At 46.1% G+C, this 16,722-nt stretch overlaps 1 protein-coding gene and 1 pseudogene across 1 annotated transcript; one reads left to right on the forward strand and one right to left on the reverse strand.

The window, feature by feature from the left end:
• Positions 1-4,113: 4,113 nt before the first annotated feature.
• On the reverse strand, positions 4,114-5,038 carry LOC119254006 (ER membrane protein complex subunit 2-like; annotated as a pseudogene).
• An 8,956-nt stretch (positions 5,039-13,994) lies between these two features.
• On the forward strand, positions 13,995-16,224 carry LOC119254007 (early growth response protein 4). Its single transcript, XM_037521217.1, has 2 exons — positions 13,995-14,518; positions 14,906-16,224. Exons 1-2 carry the CDS (start codon positions 14,383-14,385, stop codon positions 16,222-16,224), a joined length of 1,455 nt encoding a protein of 484 aa, XP_037377114.1. The 5' UTR covers positions 13,995-14,382.
• Positions 16,225-16,722: the final 498 nt, after the last annotated feature.

The raw sequence follows: 16,722 nt of genomic DNA on the forward strand, positions 1-16,722 counted from the left end.
TCCCAGAATTGAACTCTTGATAGAGAGTATGTATGTCCTTCAAGGCTTTTTTCTACACACATGCAAACACACATACATACACACATATACACAGAGAGAAACAACTACATATAAATATAATTGTTTTTCAAAAAGTGGGATCATATGCATATTGTTCTATTGTTTTTAAACTTGATATAATGAAATAAAATTTATAGGCATTATTGTAAATAGCACTTTAGGTTTAAATATACTTTATTCTTTTTTAATGTCAATGCTGAATATTACTAATCTTTTATTTTTGTAATTTTTAAAAAAGATTTATTTATTTATGCATTCAAGAGCTGGTGTGTAGGCCAGAGGTGTGGGGTGAGAAGACTCAGAGACAGAGTGGGGAGCAGAACAGGCAGATCTACTGAAATCTACTGCTGAGGGGAGCAGCTGGCAAGACAGGAGAGGTCTGCTGCACCATGTGGGTCAGTTCCCTGGCTGGGGATTGAACTCATGGTGTAATGGCTGCCCATAGCTTCATAGTGCTGAGACTTAACCCCTTGCGCCACTAGGGAGGCCCTATTACTACATTTAAAATTTTTTTTTCTGAATTAAATGAGATCTTTTATTCATTTACATTTTATTTATACATTTACATTTTATTGATACATTTTAAAGCTATGGGGCAGGTCATAGGGTTTATAACTGTTATATCATTGCATTGTCACTCGTTCCTAAATAATTTTCTTTTAGGCCTCCTCTGAGAAAAAAAAAAAAAACATAAAAGCAAACGACAATAACTAAGGCTTACTTTCATCAGAAGAGGACGGATAAACAAACTGGTGTATTCAAACAATGAAACAGTAATCCATAATTTTTTAAAAATGCAAAACATGGAGTGGTTAAATATTACAATGTGTTGAGCAAAAGAATTCAGACATCATCCAGTATATGCTAAATTATCCCATGTATATGGTATTCAAGACCAAGCAAAATTAACCTATATTAGAAGTGAAAAAAATGGTTACCTCAAAGAGGGGGTATCCATTGATTGGCAAGGAGCACAAAAGGAACTTTCTCGGGGCACAAATGACTGTATCTTGATTTGGCTAAAAAGTCATGAAGCTGTACAAAAGGTTTGCTCTTTTCATCATGTGTAAATTATAGCTCTGCAAATGGAACACAGTATGTCCATTATGGACAAGCTCCTAAGTGGCTATTGATTCTGAAAGCTTCACCTTCCTGTGCCACCCCGCGGCTCAGGCGTCACAGTCTTCTCTCACCTGAACCACACACAGTGCCTCCTGCCCATCTCCCCATCTCCCCTTCAAGTCACCTTCCATACAGCAGTCAGACTGGTTTTTCTAAAACAAAAATCAGAATCTCTTCTCTCCCCCACATGGCTCTTTTTCTCATCTTCTGGCACTTGCACAAGTTGTCCCTTTGCGTAGACATTCTTGCCCACTCAAACTCTCCTTTTTTGGGGGATAACCTATTTTTCACTCAGGATAACCTATTTTTTTACTCAACCTAGCAGGGTTTTTCCTCAACCTACCACTCTCAATGGGAATATCACTTCCTTGGGAGGAGTCTTCCCAGAATTTCTTAACTAACTACCTCCTGTTCCTTCTATGATCCCAGCCTTTCCCTGCTGCTGCCATATGTGTCACACTTTTCTGTAAAACTGTGTTGAAAGGGTTGATAGGCTAAATCCTCAATAACTATTTAGATAAATTAATGAATAATAGAGGATGAAAGTAAAAAAGGTGGTCATAAAATTAAGGTCATGGTGACAGTTGTTACACTTCAACAATCTAATTTGTTCATTCTAACTCTTAATCTAGAGACTGCAGGTAGAGCAAATAACATACTCCCATTTCACAGATGAGAAAACACACGCACAGAAAAGATTAATAATTGCTTAAGCTCATTGAGCAAGCTAATGGCAGAGCTGTTTTAAAATCAGTTCCCCTGGGCCTCCCCGGTGGCGCAGCGGTTGAGCGCTGGGTTGTGAAGCTACCCGCGGCCTCTGCGGCGCCAGTTCAATCCCCGGCTGCTCCCCGGCCACCAGAGGAGGGTCCCACATGGTGCGCAGACCTCTCCTGCCGCCCGCTGCTCCCCTCAGCAGTGTACTTCGGTCCTTCTGCCTGCTCTGCTCCTTGCTCTGGCTCTGGTGAATTCTCTCACCCTCCGGCGCTTCTGACTGTACCCAGTGCATGTATAAACAAAACAAACAAACAAATAAATAAATATGCCTCTATAAAAAAAAAAAATAAATAAATAAATAAAATCAGTTCCCCTGACTCCCAGGCTGGAGATCCGTGGCCTCATGCTCTGTGTTCCCAGTAGTCTTGTACAAGTGTAAAATCCATAGAAAGGGGAGAGTCCAGGTTCCCTACCCCACCCACAAGGTGGAGCTGAGCAAGGAGGAGAAGCTAAAGAAGACTGGGGAGAAGTCTTCAGATCTAAGGTCAGCAAGGAAGGGAGAGGGGTGAAAACAAAAGAGGGTCGAGCACATGGGCTGTGGTGATGGATCACACGTATTTTGGTGGTGGGAGAATTAAGGGAGCTACACCTGAAGGGAGAAGTCAATTACCGTACAAAAATCAACTACACTCTAAGAAAATAACTAATAAAAATATTTCTAGAAACTGTGAAAAAAATAGATAGAAAGATTTGGGAAAGAAGGAAAAAAAGAAAGGAGGAAGGAGAAGACCTGGGAAAGCACGTGGACCAGAGACATGTGAAGAAGCCTTACTTGCTTCTGGGCCTTGGACTTATAGCAGGAACTGCAGGGACATGGAAGGAGACACTCGAAAGAGACAAAGATGTGGGTAAGAGATCCCTGGGAAGGCTGATAATGACAGACTCTATCTTGATTTTTTTTTTCCCCTTTTCCTTCCAGACTTGCCTGACCCTTCTACCCATTTCCTATGTTTTCCCACCAGAAGGTACCTTAGACTTGTGGCAAGTTTTCAGGCCTTGAAGGCCCTGCTTTGGGCCAATGTTGCTTCGCTGGGCATTTACCTACAAGGGGATGGGTAACTGGGTGTTTAATTGGAAATATTTTAACTATATTCTTTCTCTTGTCTCTATTGCACACTATTGCATACTAATTCTCTACTGCACACTAATTGCATTTAAGTTCTTTTCTTTTTTTTTTTGCAAGTTTAATAAATCATCATGGTTTATTTAACAAGGTTAATTCTACATCAGACTGTGGTTTATTTTTATTTTTATTTTTTTTAACAATTTATAGAGGCATGTTTTTATTTATTTATTTATTTGTTTGTTTGTTTTGTTTATACATGCACTGGGTACAGTCAGAAGCGCAGGAGGGTGGGCCTCCCCGGTGGCGCCGCGGTTGAGCGCTGGGTTGCAAAGCTGCCCGCGGCCTCTGAGGCGCCGATTCGATCCCCGCTGCTCCCCGGCCACCAGAGGAAGGTCCCACATGGCCCGAAGACCTCTCCTGCCGCCCGCTGCTTCCCTCAGCAGTGTACTTCGGTCCTTCTGCCTGCTCTGCTCCCCACTCTGGCTCTGGTGAATTCTCTCACCCTCCCGCTCTTCTGACTGTGCCCAGTGCTTGTATAAACAAAACAAACAAACAAATAAAATAAATAAATAAAACATGCCTCTATTAAAAAAAAAAAAAAAGTACAGGAGGGTGAGAGAATTCACCAGAGCCAGAGCAGGGAGCAGAGCAGGCAGAAGGACCGAAGTACACTGCTGAGGGAAGCAGCGGGCGGCAGGAGAGGTCTGCGCGCCATGTGGGACCCTCCTCCGGTGGCCTGGCCGGGGAGCAGCCAGGGATCGAACCGGCGCCGCAGAGGCCGCGGGCAGCTTCACAACCCAGCTCTCAACCGCTGCGCCACCGGGGAGGCCCCAGACTATGGTTTAAAAGCAGTTATATATGTGTGATGTGAAGAGAATTACATACAAACAGTAAGAGGCTTCTTAAAATTTTCTTCCACAGATTTTCCCCACTTTACTGCTTATTGGTAAAAAGCATTTTAGGTTTATATAAACACATTTATTACAACTGCCTTCTTAACAGAAAATTAGTATAGAAATAGCTGGACATTTAGTAAATAAGTCAAAGGCCAATTAAGTTCAAGCTCACAGCTCAGAAATGTACGTGAAAGAGTTTATGAAACCTTAAGACTGGGTGATCTGCAGTGTTTCCAACATGTCTTCAACTGCCTTAAGAGAGTACTTAGATTCCTTCTTACTCCGACCTGCAAACTGATAAGCTCTGTTTATTTGACTAGCTGCCCAACTAGCATATTTCATGTTGTCCTTTTTCGGTTTTGCTCTTGCTTTCTGATCAGAAGCAATATGACTTGCTGCCATGTAAAGCCCAAACAAAGCTCTCATATTTCTGTTGTTCAATTTCAATGCCTGTGCAAAATACTTTCTTGAAAGTTCGAGGTTTTCAAGTCCACCTTGGGTATATTTAACTTCAGCATATTGCTGACAGTATAAGTGGTTGTGTGGATTTGTCATCATAAGCTCCTCTAAACAAAAGGCTGCTTTAGCAGAGTCATGTTCATTGATGTAAAGTTCTGCAAGTTCATGCCAGGCTTCTTGGTCTCCAACAAATTGTTCCAGATACTCATTCAGTTCCCGGATGGCCTCCACATTTTTCCCCTGGGCTTTTCGAATGGCAATCTTACGCTTTCTTGCAGCAGTGTTTGTAGGATCTTCTTGAAAATTCGATCACATAGCTGTATAGCATCATCATATCTTTCCATGGCTTCAAATCTCATGCCAGTTAGTCGCTTGACTCTGTGACTGCCAGGGAACTGTCTTCTCAACTCCTGAAGACAAAACAATGCCAAGTCATCCCGACCATAGTCGAGGGCGGCAATCATAACTTGTTCATATATGATCCAAGTGTCATCTCCAAGCTTAGAAGCATATTCATTAATTAATTCCTCTCCAACTTCCACAATTTGCTCACTATTTCGCGAGTTTTCTTTTCTCCATTTTCTTATTTTATCTCGCATTTCTTCCCAAGTGACATCGTAAAGCTCTGAGACCTTCACCATCTTCTCAAACCTAAAGGCAGCGGGGTCTTAAGTTCTTTTCTATTGAAGGCTTTATGTGCTAGAGTATGCTTTGTCTTTATGCTGTGCATGGCAGAACCCATTTAGAGCGTGCAGGTTTGAGGGTCCTGGGGTGCCCCTCATTCTGTCTGCTAACATTGTGTCCCTAGTATGGCTTTTATAGGAACTGGTGCTTAGAAGTTCTGTTGAATTTTCTTTAATTCCCAACCTACCTTATAACAGAAACCTGTTGTTAAATCATTGATAAAGCCAGTTCTGTTCTGGACCCCTGCTTGCTGCTGCCTGGGCAGGGGGTCTCCGGGGTCCTCCCTGTTAAGCCCTAACCAAGTAAAGGTTCCCGCTGGAGTCTTCACATGGCACATTGTATGAATGTAGGGGGGCCCACTGGTTGCCAAGCTGAATAGGGCTCCAAATTATTCTAGGAAACAAATACATTGTTTTGCTCTAGATTGCAGGAATTGCTAATTAAGAATTTTTATTTTGGGCAGTGTTCCTTGGAGCTGGCAGACAGATGGAGGAGGCGACTTGCTCCAGGGACACTGTTAAGCAGAGGGAACTATCCAGAATCCATGCTGGAGAACATGCCAGAGCCCATTCTGCCCAGCTCTTGCCTAGGGCAGGAGTCAGAGGCCTCTTGGGTGGCTTCCCGGTTCCCAGTAGTTTTCTCTTTTCTGGGAATGGTTCTCAAAACTCAAGATCAACTTTCTAATGCTTTTATCAGCTGTATGTCACCCTGTCCACCAGCTAGGTAACTGTCCTGAGAGGACAGCAGAGGTCTTTCCTGAGATTTCTTACCTGGAACTGAGAACAAGAATCCATTTATCACAGCAGGCTGACATGGAGAACACAGAGTCAGGTTTTTAGTCTTCAGTGAGAAAAGAGAGAAAGAGTCCTGAGCATTGGAGAACTCTTAACCCTTTGTTCCACCAGTTCCTGATACCTAACTATGTGCCACCTCATTGCATGTTGGTAGGTTAATACTCCTTTAAATCCTGTGAGCTGATAAACTCCTTTGTGTGTGTGGGGGGGAGGTGGTGGAGGCGGGAGTCTAAACTTATTCACTTGCAACCAGAAGCTTAGATCAGTGGTGGTGGACAGATTCAGGGACATACAGAGGACTGAGGGTATGGGTCACAGACCCAGCTGTGGATAAACTGGATATTTTGGAGCTAGGTTGTCAAATCCCAGCATATTGACCAAAAAGCCTTTTAAGGAAAACTATTGTAATATGGGAAAAGAGAGAGAGAGAACTCATCAGTGAGAAGAGCTTGAGTGGAGGCCAGGAAGAAGAAAGATGCCAGGTAGGTTTGGCAGACTTGTTTCTGATTCCAGGTCTGTTTTAGAGATACAGACCACAAAGTCTGCTCTCTCAGCCTCTTTTTCACATTCTTAACACATGAACTGAAAATCAGTGTTCTGAACACTATTAGGTGATCAAATAAAAACATATATCAAAATTCAAATCCCTAGTTGTCCACAAAAGGACAACCAGGCTTAGGTACAAAGGATTGGTGGGAGGCTGATTCTAAATCCCAGGGCAGGTAGCAGCATGGAAAAAAAATCATTTTGTCCATTCCTGTGCCTCCTAGAATGCATCCAGTCACACCTCTCCTCTCATCATTTACCTCTCAGCTCTGCCTGATATTGAATGGAAGAGAAGAAAAAGATAATCTCCTTTCTCCTTAGAAAATGCCTTGGAAGGATCCAAGAAGTTTTTCCTAAATGACTTGCAGCCACCTTGTTCTCCTCCTCCTTTGCGTCTAGCATGACACAAAGTAGGGTGCAGAAGCCCCTATGTACTATATCCCACCCTGCCAAACCAGATCAGCTTAAGCTCCTTGCCCACTCTGGTGTTAAAATTTATAGAGCAAAAAGCAAAAATATCTTTCCCAATTCTGTACCCAATTCGGTGCTCTCATGAGGAGTACGAGAAAGGCTTCCACTCAGATATCTTTGGGTGAAGCATTAGACTCATAGATCATGTCAAAGGAAATACCAAGGCCTTGTGAAAAGATTCTTGCCCTTAAGGATACTTTCTGCAACACGCCTTTAAATATCACTGAGATACCTCTCTCTGCTTACCAGTTGACTGTCAACTTTGTCAACCTTGCTATCTGGCCCCAAAATTAGAACAATATTTTTATTTATTTATTTATTTATTTATTTTTTAAAATAGAGTAACTGGAAGATGGATCCAGTTTATTTTTTTTTTTTTAATAAATTTTATTGTTATATTCCCCATACAATTGCAGCCCCCCCATTCTGACCCCAATCCCTCCCCTCCCGCCCCCACCCCCCTAAAAGTGTCTCTGGTTCATAGTTTTTTGTTGATTTTGATTTTCACTTTCTTATAGTTATTCATTTTCCTGGTCCCTTATTTAAGTTTTCTAGATTCCTGCTATGAGTGAGACCATCCGGTATTTTTCTTTTTCTTTTTGGCTTATTTCGCTGAGCATGATCCCTTCCAGCACCATCCATGTTGCTGCAAATTGCATGTGTTTATCTTTTTTGAATGCTGAGTAATATTCCATGGTATATATGTACCACATCTTCTTGATCCAGTCATCTATTTTTGGGCATTTGGGTTGTTTCCAAAGCTTAGCTATTGTAAACAGTGCTGCTATAAACATAGGGGTGCAGGTGTTCTTTGGAATTGATGTTTCTGTGTCCTTTGGGTAAATACCTAGGAGTGGAATTGCTGGATCATATGGAAGCTCTATGTTTAGTAGGTCCAGAAATCTCCACACAGCTCTCCACAGTGGTTGGACCAGTTTGCACTCCCACCAACAGTGCAGAAGAGTTCCTTTTTCTCCACACCCTCGCCAGCATTTGTTGTTGCTAGTTTTTTTAATATGTGCCATTCTCACTGGTGTAAGATGGTATCTCATGGTAGTTTTGATTTGCATTTCCCTGATGGCAAGTGATGTTGAACATTTTTTCATATGCCTGTTGGCCATTTGCATTTCCTCTTCAGAGAAGTTTCTTTTTAGCTCTTCTGCCCATTTTTTGACTGGATTATTTTCTTTGTTGTTGCTGAGTCTCATCAGCTCTTTGCAGATTTTTGTGATCAGTCCTTTATCATTAGTGTTGGGTGCAAAAATGTTCTCCCAGTTGGTGGGGTTTCTCTTTGTTTTTGTTATTGTCTCTTTTGCTGTGCAGAAGCTCTTTAATTTGATGTAGTCCCAGCTGTTTATCTTTGCCTTCACTATCACTGCTTTGGGTGATGTGTCTGTAAAGATGTCTTTGATGTGCAGATCACGTAGTGTTTCGCCTATATTTCCTTCTATATATTTTATGGTTTCAGGTCTTATGTCTAGTTCTTTAATCCATTTTGAGTTGATTTTTGTGTATGGTGTGAGGTAGTGGTCAAGCTTCATTCTTTTGCATGTAGCGACCCAGTTTTCCCAGCACCATTTATTGAACAAACTTTCTTTGCTCCAATGCATAGTCTTTGCTCCTTTGTCAAAGATTAGTTGACCATAAATCTGTGGATTTATTTCTGGATTTTCTATTCTATTCCATTGGTCTGTATGTCTGTTCTTGTTCCAATACCATGCAGTTTTGATGATTATGGCTTTGTAGTATAGCTTGAAGTCTGGGAGTGTAATGCCTCCATTCCCTTCTTTTTTTTTCAGGAGAGCTTTGGCTATTCGGGGTTTTTTGTGATTCCATATGAATTTCATCAATAATTGTAGAACAATATTTTTAAAGGAAGACTTGACAGTATATATTACAATTTATGTGTCTGTGCCTTTGACCTAGTAATTCATTTTTTTGGAATCTAGTCCACAATTGTACTTTAGATTCAAATCCTGGCATCATCACTTACCTAGCAAGCTTGGGCAAGTTTCTTACTCTATTCTTGCCTCAATTTCTCCACCTGTGAAATAAAGATAAGTAATAGTACTCATCAGTGTAAGCGGTATACAAATGCTAGTATAGTTTTTTTTTTTTTTTTAAGATTTATTTATTTATTTATACAAGCACTGGGTACAGTCAGAAGCGCGGGAGGGTGAGAGAATTCACCAGAGCCAGAGCGGGGAAAAGAACAGGTAGACTGACGAAATACACTACTGAGGGGAGCAGCGGGTGGCAGGAGAGGTCTGCACGCCATGCGGGACCCTCACCGGCTGCCGGGTATTGAACCGGCGCTGCAGAGGCTGCTGGCAGCTTCGCAACCCGCGCTCAACCGCTGCGCTACCGGGGAGGCCCTATAGTGTATTTTTAATACCCACATAAGTGCAACTGGTACAGTTAAGAGGCATTGCACAGATTCTATATAACAGTGAAAACCAGAAAGTATGAAGTTAAAAAAATCATGCACATCTACATGATGGAATACTCTGGAGCAGTTGTTAACCACACTATAGATTAGTCTGTACTGTGATGGGGAGAAAGCATTAAAGGTACAAAGTTAAGTTAGTTACAAGAGTATGTATAGTGTGGTAGCACTAGTGTAAATAATGATGATGACCATGCTACAGCTGAATAGAAGAATATTGAGTAAATATGCATGGAAAAGTCTATAGGAACCAAGCTGCAACTATTTATTTTTAATTTATTTTATTTATTTATGTATAAAAGAACTGGGGTGTAGGCCAGAGGTGTGGGGGATGAGAGGATTCACCAGCGACACAGTGGGGAACAAAACAGGTGGATCTACTGAAATACACTGCTGAGGGGAGCAATGAGTGAAACAGGAGAGATTTGCTGTGCCATGTGGGTTAGCTCGCTGGCTGGGCATAGAATACAAGCCGCAGTGGCTGGCCATAACTTGATAGCACTGAGACTTAACCACTGTGCTGCCAGGGAGGCCTAGCTGCAAATGTATACATTTGGGTACAGATTTGGGAAAGATATTTTTGGTTTTTGCACTACAAATTTTAACATCTTTTTTTTTCCCCCAATGAACCTATGTTACTTTTGTGGGCATTAAAAAATGGTAAGGACCCAAATCACAAACCAAGGCATTACCACAGGCAGGAAAGAGGAAGGGGACAGAGAAAGACCGTGACAGTAGGTCCTTAGCCTCAGGGATAGATGTCAGGTCTCCTTCCTTTGTGATCAGCAAAGCCTAAGGGCACTACACGTTCTTGGGGAGGGCAATTAGGTGATAATGAAGCTGCATCCGGGGTCAAACTTCATCTCTGCCGCAGTCTCATTGGCCTTGTTCCTTGTCAGTCTAATGACTGGACTTGCTTCTGTGCCTAGTTTTAAATAAATCTTTCAGAAAGAAAAACAGAGTCAGGGAGGGAGAGAGAAGAAAGATGTGGGAGAGGGGGGAGAAGTGAGGCAGAAAGGAAAGGAAAGGAGAAGAGAGGCTGTGTCCCTGCATCTCCATGGCCCCAGGAAGTGGGACGGGGAATTGCTCCTCAGCTCTCTGTCAGGAGTCGCCATGGAGACGGAGTGCTGGCCTCTTCATGATTAATGCTCAGAGCAGCTGTCTTCTTGTAGTCTTTTAAAATATATACACTATTATTTGAACACAGTGATATTTAGAGCCAAGATCAAGGTGAGGGGTGGGAGAGGAGGCAGTAACATTACCAGAAAGATGACAGGGGTTGGGTCCTTGCCAAAAGAGAGAGAAGGGAGGTTGCCTTTACGGCTCCATACCTGCTCCCTGAAGTCCTCCCTGAATCCAGAGCCTCCAGTTTCATCCACTGTGGCATCAGCATCAGCATCTGAAGGGCCAGAGCAGTGCCTGGAACAAGACTGTGTTCAATGAACATTTGATGAATGAATTTGTTCATTCATTAATTCATTCAGTATTTATTTGTTCAGTGCTTGTCTAGAAAATTCTTCTTCCCCTACCCTTTTCCATGGAAATCAGAAATTTCCTCTCACCCTCAGCAAAGACACACACACACTACCACCATGAGCAACTTCCACTCGGCTCCTACAGACCTTTTATGTGCTCCTCCTCAGCACACATCTGACTCAACCCACGGTGTTTCTATCCATGGTAATCACTCCAGGAAATTCTTGCAGGGATAGACATCTGCCAGATCAAATTTGCACATTTGCCTATTTGAAAAGTTAGAGAGAGATGTTTTATCTGAAGCCATCCTATAGTGAATCCTGTTGTCAAAATGATTGTCTTTTCCTAAATTTTTTCTGGTGCAAACTCTCCGTGCCAACACTTAGTAGAAAGATATGTGGCCTTAGGCAAGTCATTTAACCTTCTTGAGTCTGTTTATTCATCCATGAAATGGGTCAATTTCTTAATCCATAGCCCTTTTGTGATGATTAAAATCTTTGTAAAGTGCTTGATGTAGTGATTTCCCTTGTGTAAATTTGTGTTTTTATATTGAAGTGTGAAATAAAGTGATCAAGTGCCTCTTTTTTACTTTTATTCTCAAAGCCTTTATTCTAAATATCTTTGTAAGTTATTAAAAGTTGGAGAGTTATTAAAACTCTGCAGGACACACCTGCAGGACCACTGAAGGTGTGTCCTGAAGAGTTGGGTGTGGGTCAGCCCATATCCAGAGCACAACTGACTGTGTTCCCTTTCTCCCCTCCCACTCACTCCCATCTCCAGGTTTGCCTCCAGGCCTGTCCTCTAAAAAGAGGAAGTTTGGGTGTTTTAACACAGACTTAGCCAATGACCATTGGCAGAGCGCAGCAATGACCTGGGCACTTGCCAAAGGAGTAGAGGAATTATCCATGACTAAGAAGGAGGAGGAATGCTGTGGCAGAGGGCAGAACAGCAGAAGGGATGGGGAACCTGGGGCTGGCCAATCTGTCCTGACGGGGCAACCTGGGGAGCCCTGGACACAGGCCTAGCCAAACCCCACCACTCCCCTTCCCTCCCAGGCAGCAAGATGCCACAGTGGATCTGAGACATGTGTGTCCCTGTATGTCTGGGGTAGGATCACCTGGTGTTGGCAATGCATTTGGATTAGAATCAAATCCTCAGTCTGAAATAGAGTATAAGGGAATTAGTGCTCTGTGTCTAATCCTTATAGACATGTGCTAGGTTTCTGTGCTTCCTACATGCACAAACAGGTGTGCTGCTTACACAGAACTCATCTGTGGCATTTGTTAGGACAGGTTACACATGTAGCACTCTGTATGCAAAAGACCTTTGTATAATTTCCAGACATGAAGAGAAGATAGATGCAAGTGTGTCAGCATATGTTTTGCAGGTGATTATGTGATGACATATTATGTGAACATGTTTGTGGAGCTGTTGGGGGGTGAGGGAGCAGGCAGCTAGAATGGAGATGGGTCCTAGTAAAATAAATACCAAAATCTACCTTATAGTCTTATTAGGCATTTAAAGAATAGTGAACATTGAGAAACTGAATGAATAAATATTTGGATAATATACTTAAGGTGAAAGACCTGAGAATTTGGTCGGGTGTGGGTATTCTTGTTGCTCTGTCTTGGAAAGGTGGGTGCAAGAGGCTGAGAGATATACTGCCAGTGATACTGTAGCCCATCACTCTTGAATGGCTTTACTTCTATCTCCAGAAAAATAGAGAAAAGGAAGTCCCAGTCCTGCCCTTCCTACCTCCCAGCACCCAAAGTCCCAGGAACTGATGTTTTTGTAAAGAAAAATATGCTATTTCATCTATTTATTTAATCCCCACATTTGGTTGCAGAAAGCAATTGATCTATAGACACATCAATTTTTTTTCCAAGAGTATGAGAAAGGAGGGAAAATCATAGCAGAAGAAAAGATGAAATCAGGAAAGAAGCCGGTTTCTTTGCTAAAGTCAACTTTAGCCTGATGCAGCAAAGACTCACAGCCTCCTTAAGGCTAGGGAATGGTTTATTGGTTTCTTTCAGTTTTCAAGAAAAAGCCCAATTATTCCAGGTACTTTTGAAAAATATTTCCTGCCAATTATCTGTGTATTTCAGGGTGGTGGTGGGGGAATCCCGTGTGTAAAAGTAGTTTATACAAAGGGGAGGGAAGCTAGAGAAACATCTCATACCTGTGGGTAAGGGAAACTGGTATCACATCTCTGAAGGACAAATTGCCCAGTGTCTATTAAAATTGCACATACCTTTTGACTCAGAATTACACTCAATGGAATTGATCCCACAGATATATTCACAGTTATATGGTCAAGGACATTGGCTACAAAAACCTTGGTGAAAGCAGAAGGTTGGAAACTTCCTACATGTTCATGGATAGGGGACAAATTGCCCTACCTTAGAGTGGAATACCCTACAGCCTTAGAAAAGAATGACCAAGTTAAGCTCTTTATGTCCTTTCAAGAAGCAATCTACCAGCTACTTTAAATGAGGGGGAAAAAAAAACAAAACCATACTGCAGAACAATGCTATGCTTGCATATACATATATATTTTTGAAAGGCTACACAAGAAACTTAAATGTGGTTATCTCAGGAGCTAGGTGATGAAGAAAAGAGAAGCTTTACAATTTAGAATATACCGTTTTGTTCTGACTTTTCTTTCTCACCATTTGCAAGTAGTATGATCCTTTTTAATTTAAATAATAGTTCTTTTTCTTAGAACAAACAACAACAAAAAAAAAACTTAAGAAAACGAAAAAAGAACACAGCGAAGAGCAAATTAATAACGGCAAATTATGGTTTACTGAGTACCCGTGAGCCTAGAACTTCATAGGCTCTAATCCAATTATTCTGCATAGCAAATTTACTAAGTAGAGAGCTATATCTCCATTTCACAGGTGAGGAAACTGGTGTTCAAGGAGACTAAAGGACACAGTAAATGGCAGAGAGCAGATTCCAACCACAAACTGTGCAACCCCAAAGTCAAGCGCACCTTCCCTCGCAGTCCCCCGGGCTTCGCCTCCAGGTGAGAAGCGCACGCACTGGACGCAGGTCCACGCGGCGTAGCGCTCAAGCCCGGCGCACCCGCGGCCCCAGCGCGCAAGGGGCTCCACGCTCGGAGAGCGCGCGCACGCAGTGGCGCGGGCCCGGTGGCAGCAGCGGCGGCGGCTGCGACGACGTCACAACCCGAGCTTTCCTTTTCGGGAGTCCCCGGCACACATCCTGTGTCCATGTTTGGGCATTTACGTCATGGCGGCAGGGCCGGGGCCTCCCGAAATGGCAGTGGCCCGGGGAGTCGGAAGCCCTGAGCCAGCGCCGCCGCTGCTATATAAGTGGGGGGGCCGCGGGTTGGGGGAGCCCGGCTGCGCTTTGAAGAGGCGAGGTGCGGTTGCCCGAGACTAGTCCCGGCGAAAAAAGAGAACCCTGGCCCCAGACCTTTTTCCCAGAGGTGAGCGCCGGGAGCCAGGAGCCCGGGCACCTGGGTGTGTGCGGCGCTGGGCGCCTCGACTGCTGGCTTGCCCATCACCCGCGCGCTCCCAAGCCTAGCGGGCGAGGCCCCCGGCGCCCCGCAGCCGCGGCCGCGCCATGCTCCACCTTAGCGAGTTTTCCAACCCCGACGCGCTTCTGGTCAAGTCCACCGAGGGCTGTTGCGCCGAACCCAGCGCAGAACTGCCTCGGCTGCCCGCCAGGGACGCTCCCGCGGCCGGCGGCTATCCCGGAGGTAAGGAGCGCGGTCAGGGGTGCTCAGACGGCGGCGCAGCGCGGGGGCACTGGATGCCGGAGAACCGGCGAGGACTGGAATGCAGGAACTGTGGGGGTAGGGGCGGTAGGAGGCTCCGGGGTCCTGTAGTGCGCACCCCTTACCCACCCCCACAGGGCCGCCGCCTGCGCAGAAACCTTTGCGTGTATCGAGACATCCTTTGCCTGCACGTGTGTTTTTCGTGTGCATGCTCATGTGTGCGTCTCGGGGCATTTGCCGGCTGCGGCTGGGTCAGGATGTGCAAAAGACATTTTGTGTCAGTGAGCACCAAGGGCTTCCTGGGTAGGGGGTGGAACTCCGAGGCGTGCCCTTTATTGTGCCCGCAGCTGATTCCTGCTCCCCCCTCAGCAGGCGACTTCTTGAGCTGGGCTTTGAGCAGCTGCGGCGCCGGGGGGGACTTAGTCGACTCCTGCTTCCTGGAGGGGCCTGCGCCCACGCCCCCTCCCGGCCTCAGCTACAGCGGTAGCTTCTTCATCCAGGCAGTACCCGAACACCCGCACGACCCGGAGGCACTCTTCAACCTCATGTCGGGCATCCTAGGCCTGGCACCTTTCCCTGGCCCTGAAGCGTCAGCATCCCGGTCTCCGCTGGACGCCTCTTTTCCCGCAGCTTCCGATACCTTGCTGCCGGGACCGCCGGATCTTTACTCCCCGGATCTGGGCGCAGCCGCTTTCCCAGAGGCGTTCTGGGAGGCCTCACCCTCAGAGGGCGCTCCGTCGCAGTGCCTGTATGAGCCTCAGCTCTCCCCGCCCGACGTCAAGCCTGGCCTCCGTGCTCCTCCAGTCTCCCCAGCGCTGGACGCTGCCTCCTCTTTCAAAGGTCCCTATGCTCCCTGGGAGCTGCTTTCGACCGGGGCCCCAGGGAGCTGTGGGGCACAGGGAAGCTACCAGGCCGCCCCGGAGACCCGTTTCCCTCCTTTGGGGGCCAAGGTTGAAGACCTACTGTCTATCAGTTGCCCGGCAGAGCTGCCGGCGGGCCCGGCTAACAGACTCTACCCGACGGGGTCCTACGACGCTTTCCTGCTGGCCCCGGGTGACCTAGGGGAGGGGACCGAAAGCCTCCCTGGGCTCCTGACCCCTCCTAGTGGGGAGGGAGGGAGTAGCGGCGACAGTGGAGAGTTTCTGCCGGGTACGCAGCCTCCGCTTTCTCCGCTGGGCCTCCACGGCGCGGCGGCGGACTTCCCAAAACCTCTGGTAGCGGACATCCCAGGGACCAGTGGTGTGCCCGAGCCTCCGGGGCCGCCGCCACCAACTCCATTCCCTCCGGCCAAAGCTCGGCGCAAGGGGCGCCGGGGTGGCAAGTGCAGCGCGCGCTGCTTTTGCCCGCGGCCTCATGCCAAGGCCTTCGCCTGCCCGGTGGAGAGCTGTGTGCGCAGCTTTGCGCGCTCCGACGAGCTCAACCGCCACCTGCGCATCCACACGGGTCACAAGCCCTTCCAGTGCCGCATCTGCCTCCGCAACTTTAGCCGCAGCGACCACCTTACCACACACGTACGCACCCATACGGGCGAAAAACCCTTTGCCTGCGACGTGTGTGGCCGCCGCTTTGCGCGCAGTGATGAGAAGAAACGGCATAGCAAGGTGCACCTCAAGCAGAAGGCGCGCGCCGAGGAGCGGCTCAAGGGCCTGGGCTTTTACTCGTTGGGCCTTTCTTTCGCCGCCCTGTGAGAGAGTGGTGGGTTTGTAGATCGAGGCCGGCGCCGCCGCCCGGCTCGCAAGAGAAGACTTGGCCCGCTCTTCTCTCTGCTCCTCTTCCAACCTGTGGTCATGCTTCCGGCGCGCCCGGGGCAGACCTCTGGTCCTGCTTCCAGTTTCCTTGAAGAGCCCGCAGCACACGCCCCGTTCAGCACCAGCTCCGCGGACAGCTCCCGCCGTCCGGGCGCTGTCGCCCCACCTCGGCCAAGCTTTGGGGGAAGTCCTCTTTGGTTACTCACGGAGTAGGTACTTCCAGAGACTCCTTGGGACTCCAGACAGTCTTTTGTAATTGGCGCATGCCCCACGCCTTCCCCTCGATTCCCCAGAGACAGGCTGGGGTAGTGCCGAGCCGGTCTCGTGCGGGACTTTGTACAGCAATGTCGTTTCCAGCAGCCATTGGATGTAACGTTTTGCTTTGGGGTTATTTCCTTTTAGTTGTTGTTAATTTTTTTTTTTTTTGTAAAGCAGACG

The sequence above is a fragment of the Talpa occidentalis genome, unplaced genomic scaffold (genome assembly GCF_014898055.3).
Source record: "Talpa occidentalis isolate TD23 unplaced genomic scaffold, MPIMG_talOcc4v2.1 talOcc4.267, whole genome shotgun sequence".
NCBI lineage: Eukaryota > Metazoa > Chordata > Mammalia > Eulipotyphla > Talpidae > Talpa > Talpa occidentalis.